We start from the raw sequence: 22,874 nt of genomic DNA, 5'->3' as shown, positions 1-22,874 counted from the left end.
AGACCACTTCAAATGTTCACAGGGGTGTCCAGAGGTGGAACGTAACTAAGTTTTTGTACTTCGTTACTGTACTTAAGTATTTTTTTCTGGAATTTGTACTTACTTGAGTAAAAATAAAAATGCAGACTTTTACTTTTACTCAATACATTTTTTTGACAATTACTTGTACTTTCTACTCCTTACATTTCTAGAAGAGGACTTAGTTACTAGTTACATTTATCCTAGGTTTTCCTGTTGTGTTTCGTGGATATTTGAGTAGCCTCAGCTGCAGGCAGGGAGGCGGGACCAAGCCCCTCTTTCAAACTGACACCCAGACAGAAAAGATACTTTAAAAAACATTAACAGGACTCCATAGTCATGTTCAAATAGAACCGAAAACCGTTGCAGAAACTTTTTCCTATTGGATCAAGTAGGCAGACATACTTGTACTTTTGTACTCAGAAAGTACATTTAAAAGTTAGCACTTATGACTTTTACTTAAGTACATTTTTGGTGTACAACTTTTACTTTCAATTGAGTATTTTTTTCGCAGGGTACTTCTACTTTTACTTAAGTACACAACCTCTGTACTTCTTCCACCTCTGGGGGTGTCTGATGCTAATAAAAATGTAAAAAAAATAAGAAAAGTGATCAGTGATCAGTGATTTTTGGTCAGGCGTACCTGTCAGAAAACCGTTGCCATGGCAACAACAAAAATGATAAACCTAATCTTTTGGTATCACACTGTAGCCAACTTCATGTTAGGAAAAGCCACAAAGTTTCGTAGTCATAGCTTTAGTCATTCAGGAGTTATACGACATCAAAGATGGTGCGGGCACTTTTACCCCCCCCCCCCCCTTACGGAAGGAAAATATATTTTTGAATATATGAAATGAAAATATATTATAATATACTACAATATATTGTTTGCCAATATATCATTTTATATTGTACAGCAGTATATTGCACAATATAAAGTGATATATTTTGCGGTATACGAGAATATAGACATTATTGCCGTTTTCGTATATTGACTTATGTATTGCATTATACTGTGAAATATATTGTTGGATATATGGAATTATATCCCATATAGTATATGACTTATTGATAAATCATATATTGATTTATGTATTGTATTGTACTGTACAATATATTGTTGCATATATTGAATTATACCCCATAGTATATGGCTTATTGATGAATCATATATTGATTTATGTATTGCATTATACTGTACAGTATATTACTGCATATATTGAATTATACCCCATAATATATGGCTTACTGATGAATCATATATTGAATAATGTATTGCATTATACTGTACAGTATATTACTGCATATATGGAATTATACCCCATAATATATGGCTTATTGATGAATCATATATTGATTAATGTATTGCATTATACTGTACAGTATATTACTGCATATATTGAATTATATCCCATAATATATGGCTTATTGATGAATCATATATTGATTTATGTATTGCATTATACTGTAAAGTATACTGTTGCATATATTGGATTATATCCCATAGTATATGGCTTATTAATTAAATCATATATTGACTTATGTATTGCATTACACTACACAATATACTGTAACGTACTTTATACAAGGCATTTATGAAGTAATGTAATTACAACAATGACCAAACATCAATTCAATTCATTCAACTGTTGACATTGGTTTATTAAAAACATGAAACCAACCGACCCTTTAACACCACCGCTCACACATGCAGAGACAGAGGGGCAGACAGGCAGGGAAACGCACACAAACCACGACTTGACAACGACACCGGCCAACAGGCCAAATGCTGGTGAAACTTGCCTGTGGCCAGTAACAATTTCAGTCTCCCACTTTGGCCAGTAACTTGTACTTAATGTAAATGCAGAAATATTCTAAAAAAAATAAATAAAAAAAATAAAAATAAAACAAAAACAAAACAAAACAAAAAACTGTGGCTGTGGCCGGTAAGCGAAACACCTCACATAAAGCACTGGCACACATGCACGCGTGCACACACACGCGCACACACACGCGTGCCCGCGCCCACACACACACACACACACCCGCGCGCACACACACACACACCTTCAGATATATTTAAAAAAAAAAGTGAAAGTGAAGGTGAATTCAGGGGCAGACCGCCCGCAGCCTCAGTCACTCAAGGTCAACAAGAGGGCTCATAGGCCTGTCCATGGACTTCTTTTTCTCTTGGTGAAGCAGTTCACAGATTCTTTTATTTAGCGACATCCGGATCTCCCCCATCCTCGCACCTGGATGTGCCTGAGCAACAGCATCTGCAAAAGTAAAGTAAAAAGAATGTTAACTCTCTAACCCATTGTGCAGGCGAGACGTTCCATTTCTTTTTCCGTTGGGAAGCGACAAGGAAGCAGAGGCTGGTGACGTAGACAAGCGAGGCGAGCGGGCGGGAAAGTTGGGCTCGGGTGAAAGATATGCTAATGAAACGTAGTGATGGGAAAAAGTTCAGTTTCAGTTACAATCTAGGGCCACACATTCCAAATGGCCTTGTTTTACCTGTCTAATTCAACCATGTGATCATTCCACCATCGAATCACCAGGCTGAATTGGACAGGTAAAAACAGGTCACCTGGAATATGTGGAACTGGATTGTAACTAAAACTGAACTTTGTCCCATGAAGCGGTAGCAAGTGGGAGAGGTTTCAAATGAAAGTTATTTCATGGAGTTATGTTACAACATTGTACTTGTAGGTAAACACTTGACAGCAGAGCCATGCATGTCCATAAAACAGTATATGAGAACATATACTGTACGATCAAATCTACCTGATTGGCCACTTGAAATGGCGGCCCCCCCCCCCGGTCTGGATAGGGTTAAAGCTCGACATGACTAAGACACTGTTGGCATAGCCTGCAAAGCTGGACTTGGTGCAAGAAGTCAAGAAGTAAGAAGTAAAAAAATGTAAAAGGTAAAACCATAACAACTGAGCATGTTTGTGTCTCTCTTTTTTTTTTAGTTCAGTCCCCTGGATTACATTCACCCAACTACCCTCCGCAGTTCCCAACTACCCTCCCCAGTTCCCGAAAGTCTTTCAAACTCTCACAGCATGAGACAGACTCTGTTGGCATAGCCTGCAAAGTTGGAATCGGTGCATGCATTTTATTAAGAAGTAAAAATATTATAATACCTCTACACCAGGGGTGTCAAACTCAAATTGACAGAGGGCCGAATTCAAAATCTGGAACGAAGCTGCGGGCCGAACTCAACATTTATTTTTTAAAATGGACTAAAATTGTGCCTGTATGCACTTCACACTCATAGTTACATTTCACATACAAGATGTGCAGACACATTTGAATTGACAAATACGATAGGAAAGAGTGTGATACAGCAAATTTCATGTTCAAGTCGTGTTACGCTATATATTGATGGTGTATGTGGGACAACTGTAATACACATTTGAAATGATCTCGCGGGCAGAATAAAATGGCTCCGCGGGCCGAATTTGGCCCCCGGGCCTGAGTTTGACATGCCTGCTCTACACTCTCTGAAATAAAGGTACAGAACTCGTCGCTGTGGCAGTACCCTCAATGGGAGTACCATTGCATCGCTTGATTGGTTTCCCAAAAAAGAGGTGCGTTCAGTTTCTTGCAATATCGACCAATGTGCATCTGTCACCTCTTTTGTTGAGGTACCACCCAAGCGACACAATGGTACTCCCCTTGGGGACACTGCCACAGCAACGAGGTCTGTACCTTTATTTCTGAGAGTGTAAAACGCATTGTATGTTATATTACAACGGTGCTTGGGCTTTTTCGGTACTGTGTGCATGGCTTTGACCTGAGTAGTCTTTAAAGGGACACTGTGTGAGATTTCTAGTTGTTTATTTCCAGAATTCATGCTGCCCATTCACTAATGTTACCTTTTTCATAAATACTTACCACCACCATCAAATTCTAAGTATTCATTATGACTGGAAAAATTGCACTTTTCATACATGAAAAGGGGGATCTTCTCCATGGTCCGCCATTTTGAATTTCCAAAAATAGCCATTTTTGCAAAATGACTCTTCTTGGACTATACTAGAAAATATTTGTTTATCACTCAGTAAACTTTCATGTAAATATCAAATTTGGCGATAGCCAACCCAGTTTCAATAAGCAGCATAGTTGCAGTACCTTTTTTGACCATTTCTTGCACAGTGTCCCTTTAAGTTGTGCTAGTAGTTTGGTAGAATACTCTTATAGGCTTACTCTCTGGCCCCATAGCACTTTAAACACCACTAGCAGGGATTGGCAACTGAAGGGCCCGGGGGCAACACTCGGCCCTAGTTTTCAAAACAAAGTGTGGAGAGGCAGCCTTTAGCTTCTATGCTTTAAAGCTTTGGAACCAGCTTCCAGATGACGTAAAAAATGCACCCACTATTGATAGCTTTAAATCTAGACTCAAGACAAAGCTGTTCTCAGATGCTTTCCCCTAGCTCAAATTCTTATTTTTTATTTTTTTATGTTTATTTTATTATTTTATTTTATTATTATCATTTTACCTTATGTTTATCTTAATGTTTTAAATGTTCGTTGACTCTAATATAATTCCTTATTTCTTCAATGTTTCCTTTCTTTTTTGCATTTGTTAATCTTGTAAAGCACATTGAGTTGCACCTGTGTATGAAATGCGCTATACAAATAAACTTGCCTTGCCTTGCCTTGCCTTGCCTTTTCAGTAAGAGATGTTACTACCACTGCTGCAAATTTTGTCCCGGGGGTGTTTTTCAGAGGTCATCTTGAAAACTGGGCAGCAGTGATTACTTTCGTTGTCATGTGGGCTTTGATGGCAATGAAAACATTTGGCCCTCTTTATCATGAAAGTTGCCTATCCCTGCACTAGAGGGACGAAGTGAATTAAGAGGCTACGCCGCTCACAGCAGAACACAGACACGGTTGGCATAGTGCAAAGCTGGAATTTCTGCACATACTGTATTTTAAGAAGTAAAACTATGTATGATACTACCCATACCTGAGCAGGAAGTGTACTGTATGCAGGGTTGCCAGATGAGGCTGATGATTTCAAGCCCAAAAAATGCTCAAAACCCGCCTAGAAGCACAAAATCCCGCCCAATTCTATTGATTTCTATGGTAAAAATTGGGCAGGTTTTTCTGCTAAATGCCATTTTTACCCGCACACTGCCATCCTAAGCAGCCCAATTGGGCGGGAAACTGACACTGACTTAAAGTATGTAGCTAAGCTAGTGAAAGTCAATGGATCACTGTAGCATGTAGCATGCTACATGGATGCATTGACTTTCACTAGCTTAGCGACATGCTCCCTCTTTTAACTTGTCTTAAAGCAAGACAACGGCTTACATGAAAAACTCTGACACTGACACTGACTGTACACTGACTGTATGCTACTCTTGTTTGTTTGTTTGTTTGTTTGTTTGTTGGTACAGCCTGCACGGCTTTGGCCAGAGTGGTTTTACGGTAGCATACAGTACCAAGTTGATTTACATAGACTACACACTTACTAGACACAGACGTATCTAAATGAGGAGGTTCAGAGGGTCCACTTGATTCAGTTCAAGGCCATAAATTGCCCATATCTGCTGCTACTTTATCTGTTAGCTGATACAATTACTGTGGTCACTGATGGGGTCACAGTCCGCCTCTCGGGAAGAGGAATCTCATTGATGCTTTTATGTAGACTGGATCTCCCTTGGGGTCACCTTGAATTGAATCCAAAAGTTTCCCAAACTGGGGGTTGGGGGTACAGCAGGGGGGTGTATGCTTCACATTGCATTACACGTAGCTGCCATTTTTATACATTGCGACTCACAGTTATGTTGCAGGGTATTGGTTACAGACCCTGGAGCAATGTGGGGTTAGGTGCCTTGTTCACTTCAGCCATGGTTGGAGGTGTAGGGAGAGGTACGGGTGGGAATCGAACCTACAACCCCCTGATCTTATGTTCACATTCCTAGCCGTAGGCCAAATACGTATACCCCATTTCATATTACCAATCACTGCAAGGTTGTATTTGATAACTGCAGTTGTGCAGTATCAGCAGAGACATTGCAACACAACAGCAACAACTTTTGGGGTCATATTTGGTGCAGGGCAGCCTCTTTGTGCAGATTGGCAACATTGCTATGACATTACTGAGAGGCTTAAAGGGGTATGCCACTATTTGGGGGCTTAATACAGTTAAAATCGTTGGTCAGGGTTTATAAAGGTGGTAAAGTGTCTTATTTTTCATGTAAGCCGTTGTCTTGCTTTAAGACAAGTTAAAAGAGGGAGCATGTCGCTAAGCTAGTGAAAGTCAATGCATCCGTGTAGCATGCTACATGCTACAGTGATCCATTGACTTTCACTAGCTTAGCTACATACTCCCTCTTTTAACTTGTCTTAAAGCAAGACAACACTTAACATGAAAAATAAGACACTTTACCACCTCTATAAACTCCAGCCAATGATTTTAACTGTATTAAGCCCCAAAATAGTGGCATACCCCTTTAAGTAACAGATTAAGACTTGGCCATGACAATGTTTGGTGACAGTAAGGTAATAACATAGGCTCTGCGCAAAGGGGCTAAGGAACAATATGTAAACAAACCCATGATGATCAGGACCTCATTAGATGGTCAGGACCTCAGAAGTCCCTGAATTTTTTTTTTCAGGTAGCCTACTGGCAAGTCAGGGCAAGAGTGACTCCATGTGGACATTGGCAGGGATTTCTCTTTAAAGAAAGGCATCTAAACCCATGTTATTCCAGGGAGTTTCTCTGTGGACCTACTGTATGTAATTCACCAAAAGACAATGGATATACGATAAGTGTTGTTAGGAAAATACCTATTAGGATGGGCATTCAAAACTTGCAGTATGCACAGCACAAAAGAATCAATGTGTGACTGAAGAAAATTAAGGAATTGGTTGAACCATATGTTGCACCAGTTGTTAACTGCAATGTAAACACACCCATTTACTAAGATAAACATATCACAAGTGCAAATTCGCACGCACACTCTCACCCTCTCCCTCTCTCTCTCTCTCTCTCTCTCTTTCTCTCTCTCTCTATCTCTATCTCTCTCTCTCGGTCTCTCTCTCTCTCTCTCAGGCACGCAAACACACACACACACTCCCACTCACACACACACACTCCCACTCACACACACACACACACACACACACACACACACACACACACACACACACACACACACACACACACACACACCATGCTGTCATAAATCTCAGGCGCACGTTACCACTAATTTCTTCATGTCACGCAAGCACTATGTAATCATGACTTGGCATTCTTGGCACCGTACTACATCCTGCACGCAAGGCTTGCTCTCTGTAACACCTGAGATTCCTCAAAAGAAGCACACACACAATCACACACACACACACACACACACACACACACACACACACACACACACACACACACACACACACACACACACACACACACACACACACACACACACACACACACACACACACACACACACACACACACACACACTGAGTATACGCCATACAAAGAACACACACTCACAGACATGGCATTTGCATTTAAGAACTCAACCACAAACCTGCTACCTGCACAGAAGCACACACAAACAGAACCCCCCCCCCACCACACAACACACACACACACACACACACACACACACACACACACACACACACACACACACACACACACACACACACACACACACACACACACACACACACACACACACACACGCACATATGCACGCACACACATTGACCTAGAGAGATAAACTTCTTGCTCCGCTGTGCTCTGTTCTGACAGGTTGGTGTGGCAATGTCAGTGCAGGAGACTGGTGGTGTAGCTCTAGCCTTATTATCATCGACTTTCAAATCTCTTCGATACTTGGTCTGTCCAAGAGCATAACAATTGACGTTTCCCAAATGGCATGGTTTCCAACAAAGTGGGTGGAATTCCCGATTTTTCCGGAGATCAGAAATAGTCAGGTCATCAGCTGGGAAAAATTAGGCCTTTCGTCCTACCGCACTTTTCTCTGTGGATTACTGACCAGAAGGCCTATTGGAAGAAATTAAAACATGGGGCCACGTCAATTTTTGCTCAGAATTCAATATGGCCGCCATTTTCCAAAATGACTTGTTTTCATGCATTACCACATTGTACTATAAGGTGATATTCATGAACGATTAACTACTTTCAGCACTATTCTGTCCTATTTCTTTACATACATGTTTACAAAGGTTGACTTTACTAAAAAAATAAAAAATAAAGTTGGCCACCTTGCAATATCCAAAGGAAAGTGCTGAAAATTATGATTGAAATGCACATAGAGAGTCTATGGCTGGGAAAATTAGGCATATTGTCCTGTCAGGGTTTTCACAGTGGATTACAGACCAGAAGGCTTATTGAAAAAGATTCACCAGCTGGTTGCCATCTCAAATGTGCTCCAAAATTCAAAATGTTCTCTGTTTTTCAGAATGGCAGACTTTCATACATTTTTCTCAATACTGTAAGACCATAATTATCAATAAAGACAACCTATTTTCAGTGAAATTCTGTCCTATCTCCTATCTACAGAAGTGAGTACAAAGGTTGGCAACAGAATGATGTAAATATATATCTTGCCCCTTTGAAATATCCTAAGGGTTGTTGTCAGAAAATAATTGAATTACACATACACAGTTGACTGCTGAAAAAAGGCTATTGATCTGGCAAACTTTTCACATTAGATTACTGACCAAAAGTTTTTCAGGCCTACATTTTTTTTGCATAAAGCAAGGGTGAGTGTGCGTGCGTGTGTGCGTGTGTGCGTGTGTGCGTGTATCCCACGCTCATCTTTCCCCTGCTCTACAGTGTCTTTCCCCCACACACTATTCTGCCTCCCCCACCCCTCACTCACCCCCCCCCTTACACTATCCTGACCCACCCACCCCCCACCCACACGTTTCTGCCCCCCAAACCCCCTCACTCATCCCCCCATGCTACTCTGCCCCCCCACCCCTCACTCACACCCCACTATTCTGCCCCCACGCTCACCCACCTTGACTCATTCTCCCCCCACCCCCCCCATCCAATGTGAAAAGTTTGGCAGGTCGACCCCCCCGACTGAACTTACCCCCCCCCCACACAAACACACACACACTATTCTGCCCCCCTGAACCCCCCACACTATCCCCCCACCACCTCACTCATCCCCCCACAAACTATTCTCCCCACCCACCCCCTAATTCAATGCGACTCATTCCCCCCACCCCCCACTCTGTCCCCCTACCCCCACTCACCCCTTCATTCATCCCCCTCCACATCATTCGGTCCCCCCTACCCCCCCACCTTACAACCCCCCCTCCAACACACACACACCCGGTCTACTGTGTCTATGCCAGTGTATGTAAAGAAGCACAATGGCCACACACACTTGAGAAAAGCGCACTCAGACACACACACACATACAAACGCACGCACGCACACGCACGCACGTGCGCACACACACACACACACACACACACACACACACACACACACACACACACACACACACACACACACACACACACACACACACACACACACACACACACACACACACACACACACACACACACACAGTTTGGCAGGACAATATGCCTTTTTTCAGCAGTCCACTGTGTTTGTGAAATTCAATCATTTGACAACATTCCTTTGGATATTTCAAAGTGGCAAGATATATATATTTATGCCTTTTTCTAGACAACCTTTATACTCACGTCTGTAAGAAGATAGGACAATTTAACTGAAAAATAGGTAATCTTTATTGATAATTATGGCCTTACAGTATTGAGAAAAATGTGTGAAAGTCTGCCATTCTGAAAAACAGAGAAAATTTTGAATTTCGGAGGACATAGATGGCCCCAAGTTTTAATCATTTTCAATAGGCCTTCTGTTCTGCAATCCACTGTGAAAACCCTGACAGGACAATAGGCCTAATTCCCAGCCATAGACTCTCTATGTGCATTTCAATCATTATTTTCAGCACTTTCCTTTGGATATTGCAAGGTGGCCAACTTTATTTTCATTTGTTTTAGTTTAGTCAACCTTTGTAAACATGTATGTAAGGAAATAGGACAGAATAGTGCTGAAAGTAGTTAATCTTTTACAGGGGCGCAACTACAGTATATGCGACGTATGCTTTGCAGGGGGGCGCCAGAGAGAGGGGGGCGCCAAAAAGAGAGGGTAGGCTAAAAGAGGGAGAATACTGTCAGATTCAAAAACAGATACATATTTCAACGGTCACAAGGGTTTAACAAGGGGCGTGATCACAAGCCCATAACAAATGATTATTAATCCTTTTTTGTTTGTTTGTTTTTTTGGAGGGGGGCACCAAAACAGTTCTTGCATACCCCCCAGAAATGAGTAGTTGCGCCCCTGATCTTTCATGAATATCACCTTATAGTACAATGTCATAATGCATGAAAACAAGTAATTTTGGAAAATGGCGGCCATATTGAATTCTGAGCAAAAATTGACGTGGCCCCATGTTTTAATTTCTTCCAATAGGCCTTCTGGTCAGTAATCCACAGAGAAAAGTGCGGTAGGGCGAAAGGCCTAATTTTCCCAGCTGATGACCTGTCCAAAACAATATTTGGTCTATCCAAGAGCATAACAATTGACGTTTCCCAAATGGCATGGTTTCCAACAAAGTGGGTGGAATTCCCAATTTTTCTGGAGATCAGAAACAATATTTATATGGCTCTTGGCCTGACTAGAAGCACAGCCAAAGGTGTTGCATTACTAAGGAGGGCGTGGCCTGGCAAGATTGCTCAGCTTTCTCTGTCACTGCTTTTGCAGACTGAACTCCCAAAGCCATCACAAGAGTGACAAACCTGGAATGATTGATATAAACTTCCCCATCCAACTCACTCCACCCTGAACCCGAACATGCAATATCATGTTGGCACAACGGTTTTGGTTAGATTGCTGTGCCAACATCTAGGCGAAAGAAATGAAAATATGTGTCACTTAGAGATGTGTATATTTGTGTATCTTGAATTACATATTACATTAATGCCCAACATTTTCCAGTCAGGTCAAGAAATCGAAAGGTTCTCACATATGTAATTTTACCATTTTTTATTTCATTTTTACTTGAACAAGTTCCACATACATCTTGCATATTTCTAGTCATTTTAGAAAAAAGAGGAAATATATTTTTTTACTTTGAAAAGGTTTTCATAATCCCCCTCTTTCTATTTGCAGTAGGTGTCATATTTGAGTCTGTTCCCCAGTCTGGTTCTCCTCTATTTGCAGTAGGTGTCATATTTGAGTCTGTTCCCCAGTCTGGTTCCTGATAGTCTATTTGCAGTAGGTGTCATATTTGAGTCTGTTCCCCAGTCTGGTTCCTGATAGTCTATTTGCAGTAGGTGTCATATTTGAGTCTGTTCCCCAGTCTGGTTCCTGCTAGTCTCTTGTTGAACTCCTCATCCATCTGCTGGCTCTGGGCTTCACTGAAGTGGTTCTTCCAATCACCCACCTCGCCTGGAAAAGACAGAATGAAATAAAATATATTTATATATATATATATATATATATATATATATATATATATATATATATATATATATATATATATATCAGAGGCGATTCCTCTTTGAGTACAAGGGAGGCGCCGCCTCCTGTCCAAAATCACGGAGAAATAGTATGTAAACTAATGCTTTACACGACTTAATATCATTGCTATTTCAGACCCAGCTCCATAGATGCATGTGCTCAATTTAGAGATTAAACCAATCTGTAATAAGATCCCGAAGCTCGCACAAGTTTTTTTCCGCTCATGACAACGCAAGCGAGTCGAGTCTCAATGGACTTCAATGGCATGTGGGATTGTGCGCTTTTTCAATGGCAAAATGCTAAACGGTCATTGGCTATTGCCGTGAATTTTTTTTAATTTTGAGACTGAGCCTCACTGGGAGTGAATGGAGAAGAGAGAGGAGGGGGGAGGGACCGGAGACTGGAGCTCCGACTTGTGATTGGGTGAACCCCGTGTCAGTAGGCTACAGTAGTTGATTTCATTTCGAAATGCGGATATGTTATTAATTTGACTGAGAAGCAGTGTTGCCAAGTCCGCTTATTATACGCGACTTTGGGCTTCTTTTTTTGAGCAGTCGCTTTTAATTTTGTAAAGTCGCGGGTTGCGGTTTTTTTGGGCTTGTTCTTTTCAGAGTTGGGCTTACTGTTTTCTCCTGCTCTGGTGGTAATTTGAATGTGTTTCTCAATGGCAACTCGTTTTTTCTCACTCATCCTTACAAGTGACCCTACTACAATATTGTTAACTCCCACTTTCTGTGGTCACTTGTGGGGATTTTAGCTGCCACGCAGATCCCCGCAAAGAGCAAGGTCTTCCCTGACCAGGCACGCGACTGACAACCCACCCCTCCGGTCGCTTCTTTTGGGCTTGTTTTCACGACGCCCCTCAGTCGCTTCTTTTGGGCTTGTTTTTAGGACGTCAGTCGCTTATTTGTCGTAGAAAATCTGGCAACACTGCTGAGAAGTTTCGTCGTGATAACCTAACGAGTGGGGAAGCTATTCATTGCGTTGTACTCCAGTTTTGTGTAGGCCTACATATTCTTGTAAACCTAGTGTTGCGAATAAAGTCTTAATAGTGGCACGTCCTTATCCTTTTTAATCTCCCAATTCAAAAGTTGAGGTTGCCTACTTTTCGTTATTGCTAGCTTGCAAGAAAGCTAGAGAGCTATGCAAAATGAAATGCCAAGCATTGTGGATTAAATTCTGGCGAATTCCAGTCGTCCTTATGAGGAGAAAATGAATATCAAGGAGCAGAGCAGAGCACTGCCTAATATTGACTTGGTGAAAAAGGTAGGGAAGAACAAACTTTTCTTTTGAGCTTTCGTGGTGTCTGATCAACTGGTTAACTGCCAAGTCCCGTGAGTGGCGAGTCCTTTCCTACTGTGCTGTTAAGCCGTGCACCCAGTAATGAACAAAGACAACGAAGGCAAACTCAATCACATCATTATGTGGCGGAGGTAGGCCTAATGAATAATAATAATAATTAAAGCCGCGAGCGGCGATGACGGGCCCTCGCACCTACGGCTCAAGGCGGGGCATATCTCCCCATCACATCCTGCCCAAAACAAAAATGGAGTCTCTACGACGTTCGGTTCACGAGATACAGCTATTTCAGAACTACACTTTTACTGCAGTTCATTTGCCTACCACATGGTGGCGCTATATCAAGTTGCCATATTAGGCATATAGAAGAAGTTTATATTCATTATATTAATGAACACATGTGTTTGCACTGTTTTATAAACACTGCAAACTAAAATGGTGGCCAACTTCCTGTTTTAAAAAGAGGTCCAATTATCTCACTTCCTGTTGGGATTAGCCTTGCCACTGTGTGACATTTTTTGTTCGTCTTAGTAAGATACACATCCAAAAAAAAATTGGAGTCCGTAGCTTCAAGTTTATTCTGGTCCTGCCCTATAGACCCATGACTTAAGGGGGCGCTACAGAGCCCATAAGCTGTCTTAAGGGTTTGGCTTGTTTGGAGACATACGTGCTGCCCTACCAAACACCTGTGCAAAGCAACGTTGAAAGATATGCATGGCAACCCCCTCAGAAAGGGCACATTAGAGGCACATTTTCTGTAATTTTTTCATAAGACTTCATCAAACCGCCATATTGCTTTCGTACAGCATATTGACAATTCCTTCACAATATATCATCTGCAATGTCTTAAGATCATTTACAAATTGAAACGAAATTGAACAGTTGTATGGTTCAGGACAAGTACATCAAAGTTCATGGTATGACAATTTTGTCGTATGTCAAAAGTTGCATTTCAAGTCCAATTACCTCACTTCCTGTTGGGTGTGGCCATGGCATCCTAAAGACTTTTTTGATTGGCTTAGTGAGATACACACACACACAAATTTTGGAGTCCATAGCTTCAACTTTATGCCGGTCCCACCCCATAGGCCCATGACTTAAGGGGGCGCTACAGAGCCCATGTGCTGGGTAAGGGGTGGGGCTTGTTTTGAGAGGTACGCTGTGTCCTACCAAACACCTGTGCAAAGCAACACTGAAAGATATGCATGGCAACCCTCTCAGAAATGGTATAGTGGAGGCAAATTTTCTGTCATTTTTTCATCAGAATACATCAAGCCGCCATCTTGTTTTCTTACAACATATTGAAAATTCCTTCGCAATATATCATCTGCGATGTCTTAAGATCATTCACAAATTGAAATGAAACCGAACAGTTGTACGGTTCAGGACAAGTACATCAAAGTTCATGGTATGACAATTTTGTTGTATGTCAAAAATTGAATTTCTAATCCAATTACCTCACTTCCTGTTGGGTTTGGTCATGGCATCCTAAAGACTTTTTTGATTGGATTAGTGAGATACACACACAAAAAAATGTTGGAGTCCGTAGCTTCAACTTTATGCCGGTCCCGCCCCATAGGCCCATGACTTAAGGGGGCGCTACAGAGCCCATGTCCTGAGTTAGGGGTGGGGCTTGTTTTGAGGGGTACGTCGTGTCCTACCAAACACCTGTGCAAAGCAACACTGAAAGATATGCATGGAAACCCCCTCAGAAAGGGCACAGTGGAGGCACATTTTCTGTCATTTTTTCATCAGAATACATCAAGCCGCCATCTTGTTTTCTTACAACATATTGAAAATTCCTTCGCAATATATCATCTGCGATGTCTTAAGATCATTTTCAAATTCAAACGAAACCAAACAGTTGTACGGTTCAGGACAAGTACATCAAAGTTCATGGTATGACAATTTCATAGTATGCCAAAAGTTGACAAAAGTTCTACTTTAGCTCCAATTACCTCACTTCCTGTTGGGTGTGGCGATGGCATCCAAAAGACTTTTTTGATCGGCTTAGTGAGATACACACACATACAAAATTTGGAGTCCGTAGCTTCAAATTTATGCCTGTCCCGCCCCATAGGCCCATGACTTAAGGGGGCGCTACTGAGCCCGTCGGCCGATTTGGGGGCTGAGCTTTATTGGAGTCCATCGTGCCACCATATCCAACACCTGTGCCAAGTTTCGTTCAAAGTTACGCATGGCAACCACCTCAAAAATGGCCCGACGTGCGGGAAAAATGTATCACAAAGCAAGAACAATAGGGCCTCGCACCCTCCGGTGCTCGGGCCCTAATTAAAAAAAAAAATGTCCCTATGAATAGGCTACAAGGGGGATAATGATTAATGATTAACAAATTTGTTTCAACAAGAGTCCTTCAGTGTGTGAGGGCAGGCCATATGTGACAGGACCAATGTAAGGTGTGTGTCAAAATTGACCCCCCCCCCCCCCTTTTTTTTGCGTTCTGGACATATTGTAATTGAACAGCCTCCCCTGTTTGACAGACTACCAGCCGCCACTGATATATATATATATATATATATACATACATATATATATATATATATATTTACCAACACACCAACTCATTTAATACGTAGTTAGCAAAGAATACTACATTTTTGTATATATTTTTTCCCGTAAATGCAAATAAACTGCTTGCGCAAAGTGCACTTAAATAGTATAAAGTTTAAGTGATGAGGTGAGACCTAGAGTATTTCTCATGTGCGTATTGCCTAGGGGGCACCTAATGTTTAAGTATACTTAAGAGTTTTTGAGAGCCCTGGTCAGTTGACCTTTCACACTGGTTACATCATTTTGCCACAGGCTAAGCTAGACAGTCTGTTGTTACATTTTTTAAGAGCGTGTCATTAACACCTAATAGAAGCCTCCCTGGAGCTCCCAAAAGACAGAGAAGAAGTTTGTTCATTATAGTGACCGCTGGGATTAGACTGGTAAATATGATGTTTAATAATATCCTTATCATACTGTTAGTCTTTGCTAAATTCATAAATACAATGTATTGTGCATGAAGCTGTTAGAAACAGAAATCTAACAATTTTCGGCAATCTTTTTACACCTTTTCCCTCAACATGTCTTCACTCACCTTTCCTGAAGAAGACGTTGCCCATTTTGCCGTGCGTGTTCTTGGCGGCCATGGCACTGAAGGTGCTCTCTGAGTAGATGGTCTGCACCTGCTCCTCCGTCAGGGGGAAGCCAAAGAACTGGGAGACTTGCCTGATGCCTTCACTGAGGTCCTGGGAACGTACAAGGGAAAACAAGAAAGAGTGTGTCTGATTAATACATTAGCCTATATCATATCACATCACATCACATCACATCACATCACATCACATCACATCACATCACATTACATTATATTCCAAATATGCTCTGATGTGTTCCCCAATAAGAGGGAAATAAAAAAACAATAGTTCACATTTCCTAACTATAGTAGGTCAAGTGTGTAGTGTGTCTGTGTGTGTGTGCGTGTGTGTGTGCATGTCCATGTGCAATACATTGTCACACACAAATATTGTACAGTTTACCTGTTTTAACTCTTCAAAAGTAACAATCTTCACATTGGGATCATCCATCAGTTCATCCCAGGCCAACACTTGGTCAAAATAGGAACCCCAGCCAACTATGAAGACAGACAGACAGACAAACAGACTCTTTAGACAGAGGGATGTGGTGAGTCAACTCATTCAACTCAAATTAACTCATTAATGAGCAGAAATAAAAAAGTTAATATTTTCGATGTTATTGCATACTTGTATAAGCAACGTGCATAGGTTATGTGTACACATGCAGTAGGTGATAGGACGTTTGAACAATCATCTCTAATAATAAAATGCGAAAGTAAAAAAAATGGTGGATACATCGCTTTGCAACGAAACTCTTCATTTATAGCAGGGGTGTCAAACTCAAATTAACTGAGGGCCAAAATCGGAATATGGAACGAAGTCGCGGGCCGAACTGAAAATTTATTTTTAATAAATGGACAAAAATCGTGCCGGCACGCACTTAATATTTATAGATAAATCTCACACACACTGGCACATATTGTGTTGCATAGGAGTGTGAGCTGTGTCATTGGCCTGGGCCCACTCATACTTCTGTGACACACCAAATTTCATGTTCAAGTCTTGGTACACTATACATTAATGATGTATGAGGGCCAACTGTAATACACATTTGAAATTACCTCGCGGGCCAAATAAAATTACTCCGCGGGGCCTGAGTTTGACATCCCTGATTTATAGAAACAGAAAATGTATCTCATCCTCATCATCATTATCACCTTCTCCACTCATGAAGTCTGAGAAGAACTTGTCCCATTCCACGTTGGGCAGCACTGGGTTTTTATTCATGAAGTGAAAGTAGGAGACCAGGGTGTCTTTGGGGTTCCTCCAGACCACCAGCATCTGCATTGGGGAACACATCATCATGTTATAGCCTACTGTATGCATGGGTGCCGAGAGGGGGGGGTTACAGATTCTAAGGGCCCAACAGCACTGACAGGGCCCTTGGAAGGATGCTGATAATATAATTAGTCATTTTGGGGGCCCAAAATTTGAATCTTTCATGGGGCCCAACGTTTTTAGCAGCGCCTCTGAGTATGTAAGAGGCACTAGATTCGTTTGCTTTGTTACTGGGGTGAATTTCTCGAAAGTGTACTGTAGTAGTTACTGTAGCTACTTTGTTGGTTGCAATGCAATTTCCCTTTGGCAACTAGCCAAATTGCTAACTGCTAACAACTACGCTTTCGGGAAATGTACCCCTGTGTTGTTAAAACTACAAAGTACAAGGATTCTTGCGCAAACTAAAGAAGGCAAGTGCTGCACCCTCCATCATGACAACATTCTACAGAGGAACCATAGAGAGCGTCGTGTCCAGCTGCATCACAGTGTGGGGAGGAAGCTGCACGGAGAAAAACAGGAAGACACTCCAGCGTGTTGTGAACACAGCGAAGAAGATCATTGGAGTACCACTCCCCTCCCTGCAGGACATTTACACCGCACGCCTCACCCGAAAAGCACTGATGATCATCAAAGACACAAGCCACCCTGCACACAAACTGTTCAGCCTCCTGCCCTCTGGAAAGAGGTACAGGCGCCTCCGTTCCCGTACCACCAGGCTTGCAAGCAGCACGATGCATCAAGCAATCAAGATACTGAACACTCAACCCACTCTCCCTTCACTGTCAGCCTCTAGCCAGCCAGGCCACTGACAACGCTCCCCCCCCTCATCCCCACCACCATATCTGCGACTGAACATTCCACCTGCACTACTACATCTGTGACTGAACTTTCAACCTGCACTAACTCAAAACATACACATGCACACACACACACACACACACACACACACACACACACACACACACACACACACACACACACACACACACACACACACACACACACACACACACACACACAAGCACACTGCACTTTCTGCACTAAACCCAAACATACACACACTGACACACAACTCATACTCACACACATACACACACACACACACACACACACACACACACACACACACACACACATACACAGGTACACACACACAGACGCACACCGCACTTTCTACCTGCACTAAACACACACACACACACACACACACACACACACACACACACACACACACACACACACACACACACACGCACACACACGCACACAAAACACATACAAACACACACACACACACATACTGCTGCTGGTGTATTTAATAAAAACCTTTTTTAATTATTTATTTCTTCAAATGCTACTATTACTATGTCAGAACGCTATAAAGGACTTTTAGAAAAAAGAACAACAAAATACCTCCTCTTAATGTATGTTCTCTACAAGTCTTCTGTTGTCCAGTCTTGCACTTTAAATGTCTGTATGAGCAATGTCTACGTCCATACTGTCTATGTCCATGTATGAGTACTGTCTATGTCTATACTGTCTATGTCCTTACCTAGATTAGTCTATGTCTGCATGGGAGAGCAAGAAACGCAATTTCAAATTCTTTGTATGACCAGTGCATGTAAAGAAATTGACAATAAACTTGACTTGACTTGACTTGACTTGACTTGATTACATATTTTTTACTTGTTACATGCAAAAAAATACTATAACAAGCAGCAAAATTACAGACACTTGGTGATGCTCTGGGTAAAATGAATGGTGGGCGGAGTCATTAGATGTGAAGAGTCGTCCATATCATGTGGTGGAATACTCTCACTCCTGCCTCCCACAGTATTCGTCTTGTCCAGTCAGAAGGCTAAGTAATTCAGCCGGAGTGGACCTAACTTGTAAGTGCACAAAGTCACGGAACTGCACAGAATGTGTCTTGTCCAGTCAGAAAGGCTAAGAAATTCAGCCAGAGTGGATCCAACTTGTATACGTAAATGTATAAAGTCATGGAACTGTGGCACACGGTATTTTACCCAAAACAAAAGAAAAAAGAAGTTACTCACTTTGGTTTTCTTCTGTTTGAAAGAGGCAGGGATGTTATCAGGGTGCAGATGGGTACCCAACAGCCTTGGGGAGGGCTGGTCTGCTAGGCCCTAAAGTACGCATGGAGAAACAAACAGTACTGTATGAAAAGCTAGCCTGCTAATGCAGAATGGTTAAACCTACTAACTTATGTGTGCAACAGTCACGTTAATTGTAGTGTACATGCTGCAAGGCAGAATCAAAGTTCTGCTACATCCTACGAAGTGCATTGGATGTAACCGTAGTTATTTTTGAAAGCATCCTCCATTTCCTTTGGTGGGTTGGTGAGGGTGCTATTTGTCTGACATCTACTAAATGCTTCTTCCTTCCTTCTTTCCTTATCTACTTACTTACCGACTGGCCTATTGGCATATTGGCTATTGGTAGCAGAGGCGTTTCTAGGGTCAGGTGGGGCCCCAAGCGAAAATGCAAAAAAATGAGCATTTGAACCAAAATCGCCACTACTGTGGTAAAATGTGGGCTGTTATTCACTATCTAGGGGCTTGGGTGCCCCAAGCGGCTACCTGCCTTGCCTGGTGGCAAGATGCACCTCTGATTGGTAGGCTATATTGATACTGTGGGTACTGACTGTTGTACAGCACATACCGATCCACTTACCACATATTCATTCGATACATCCAAGCCTACTGAGTAACTATACAGTAATGCTCCTTTTCCTCATGACGTCAGACACCCTGGCTTCAATGCTGACCACTGAAGCTGGATGTCATTTGTATCTTATTCCCATGTTTGACAGCATTTCAAGAGGATAATTGGCTTATGTATTTGCACACTGTAAACTGACTTATTTACTTACTGCTCACCACTGATCTATAAGTGTCTGTCTGTCTGTCTGTCTGTCTGTCTGTCTGTCTGTCTGTCTGTCTGTCTGTCTGTCTGTCTGTCTGTCTGTCTGCCTGTCTGTCTGTCTGTCTGCATGTCTGTCTGTCTGTCTGTCTGTCTGTCTGTCTGTCTGTCTGTCTGTCTGTCTGTCTGTCTGCCTGTCTGTCTGTCTCTCTGTCTGTCTGTCTGTCTGTCTGCCTGTCTGTCTGTCTGTCTGTCTGTCTGTCTGTCTGTCTGCCTGTCTGTCTGTCTGTCTGTCTGCCTGTCTATCTGTCTGTCTGTCTGTCTGTCTGCCTGTCTGTCTGTCTCACCTTTTGAGCCTGTGGTGTGCAGAACTCAATCAGAGGAGGCTTATCGGAGGCACTCTCCTGTCCACGGGAGGCCGCTATGATCTTCCGAAGCACAGACACCATCCAGTTGAATCCTGGGAAGGGGTGTTACATGCAATCAGACAAAGTTAAATCGTGCATAGTAGTAGTAACGTATAGGCTAATCTCTGCATATACACATAGGCATACTGTAGTTTATGTATGTGCTAGCAGTAACACTTTCTTTGAAGGAGTCTAAGGGTGTTTAAGACACATTGATATGTATGACACATGTCATACTTTTTGTTATTCGGCTTAAATTGGAATGTCATGACACCCAAACACTATCAATTTGACACTCTGTATCGAATAACACATGACAATCGTTATAATCATCAATAACATGTAATCATATTGTCAAACAATGTCACTTTTGTGCCAATTACATGGTAAAGTGGTACCGATGGAATACACTTGGATAGGGCAGAGCTCCAGATTTATCCATTCTGCATACTGCCTAAATAGCAGCATTATACTTTATGACTTAGTGAGTTATTCTGCAAACCACCAAACAGACAAACCCTGGCAAAATCTCTGGTTTGCAGTCAGTCAGGTTTGGTCAGCAGATGGAGGCGAGAAAACAAAAAGGACAAAGCGAGATATGTTTGCATGGGCAGGGTGTTTGTTTTACTCAGCAAATACCCGTGCACACCCACACAGAGCTGCTGACAGCTTTTGCTGCGCCCAGGACAAAGTCATTTGAAAGGGCCCCTGATCCAATGAATACTATGTAATGAGGACCCAATTATGGGCCCCCTCTCTCCCTGGACCCGGGACAACTGACCCATTTGTCCCCCTGTCGGCTTTCCTGCACCCACACACCGTATATGCTTTCCAAAGCTTGGTTAGTGAGAACAACCTCAGCCTCACAAGTTACACTCCTGCACCCACTATTTGCCATTCACTGCACAAGTTAAACTTCTTCTGAAGCCGGATTACACAGCACTGGCTATGTTTACATGACGTTTTTTAGTTCAGAATTAATTATTCAGAATTAAATAGTTCCATCGAGTTCCCTTTGATCTTTCATTTAATTCCAAATTGTGAAGTGTTAACATGACGTTTTCAAAGCGGAATTAAAATGAGTTCATTCCGAATTCAATGTCTCATGTAAACATAGCATCTGTGCCCTACTACTTCTACTCACCACACTTGGGGTAGGCCACCAGGAGCACGTCATCGCTCCGGGCCTCCAGGGTCCTAACGGCCTGCAGGTTCTCCTCGGGGCTCATGATGCTGGAGTATAGCGTCCCCTCGAACATGTACAGCTTGTCTTCATCCTTCACCTCCTTCGCCCGCTCCAGGAGGTCAGGACGGGGGCCTGGCGCTTGGCTCATGGTGGACAGTCAGTCAGTCGGTCCTCTGGATGGATGGATGGCTGGAGGGCTGGCTGGCTGACTGTCTGGCTGACTGGCTGGATGGATGGTTGAATGCGCTGATGGATTGATGGTCAACTGGATAGATAGATGGATTGTACAGAGAATTCTTGAAAACTAAAAGCTGAGTAGAGTAGAGTGAAGGAAAGACAGAAACAGAGCGCCTTCTTAAATACTGAAAGACGTCAGTGCCTGAAACTGTTAGGAGAGAATGAAAGGAGTGAGGTGTGACTTGGCAGTTTCAGGCAATCTATGGGAGGGAGGGAGGGAGGGGGTGTGGTATAAGGTGAGAGAGAGTTAGATTGTGAATGGGGCATGTTTAGGTTAGGAGGCTAAGAAGAGAGAGGAGTGTGTGTCTAATTATGCCTGGCTGCATGCATGTCCTGTGAAGATTAAATATCAGTCAATAGAAGTTTAGTTAAAGGCAACTTGACTTCTTTTTCTGGAGTTTAAAAAAATGTCTTGGTGTCTCTTCACAATTAAGGGACATCCTCAGCTCCAATTCTAATGTGGATAGGTCTTCATATAAGTGAAGAAACAAAATGTTTCCAACTTAAAACCGTCAGTAGTAGAAGTGGCCAATTGCGTGTTTGCATGTCTGTGTGTCATTGAGTTTTTGTGTACTGTATTGCAATGTCAAGCGAAATCCACACCCATTCTATGATCACATGGACACAAGCTGTGATTATTAGTAAAATATTACACTGCCGGTCTGTTGTTTGACCGAAAGCCAAAAGCTGCACCTAGTGAAGCTTAGGGATAATTCACCTCATTATCAATCATAGCCTATCTAGGAGGAGTAAGCTACAGTATGTGTAGGCCCTACATATTTTATGCAACTCTTCCTCCATGTTGGTGCCATTTTTTATATAACATTTATACTCATATTTAGTTATTATTTTTGTATATATTTAGTACT

At 42.2% G+C, this 22,874-nt stretch overlaps 1 protein-coding gene across 1 annotated transcript; it reads right to left on the bottom strand.

The window, feature by feature from the left end:
• Positions 1-11,094: 11,094 nt before the first annotated feature.
• Positions 11,095-22,157, bottom strand: LOC134447795 (sulfotransferase 6B1-like). The gene is made up of 7 exons (XM_063197452.1): positions 21,727-22,157; positions 20,523-20,635; positions 19,350-19,439; positions 17,175-17,298; positions 16,420-16,514; positions 15,978-16,128; positions 11,095-11,503 (listed from the first exon to the last, which is right to left on the bottom strand). The coding sequence occupies exons 1-7, from the start codon at positions 21,914-21,916 to the stop codon at positions 11,376-11,378; spliced, it is 891 nt and encodes a 296-aa protein (XP_063053522.1). The 5' UTR covers positions 21,917-22,157; the 3' UTR covers positions 11,095-11,375.
• Positions 22,158-22,874: the final 717 nt, after the last annotated feature.

Source organism: Engraulis encrasicolus, chromosome 1 (assembly GCF_034702125.1).
Source record: "Engraulis encrasicolus isolate BLACKSEA-1 chromosome 1, IST_EnEncr_1.0, whole genome shotgun sequence".
Taxonomy (NCBI): domain Eukaryota; kingdom Metazoa; phylum Chordata; class Actinopteri; order Clupeiformes; family Engraulidae; genus Engraulis; species Engraulis encrasicolus.
Note: the sequence above shows the minus strand (reverse complement) of the source record. Positions and strands in the feature narration are given on the sequence as shown.

Bases quoted from the DNA above. Each gene is read 5' to 3' on its own strand.
- LOC134447795 (XM_063197452.1), bottom strand. From the start codon at position 21,916: ATGAGCCAAGCGCCAGGCCCCCGTCCTGACCTCCTGGAGCGGGCGAAG. The intron at 19,440-20,522 runs GTGAGACAGACA...TGCGTACTTTAG, and splicing joins GCACACCACAGGCTCAAAAG to GGCCTAGCAGACCAGCCCTC. The intron at 17,299-19,349 runs GTGAGTAACTTC...TCCCCAATGCAG, and splicing joins TCAAACAGAAGAAAACCAAA to ATGCTGGTGGTCTGGAGGAA.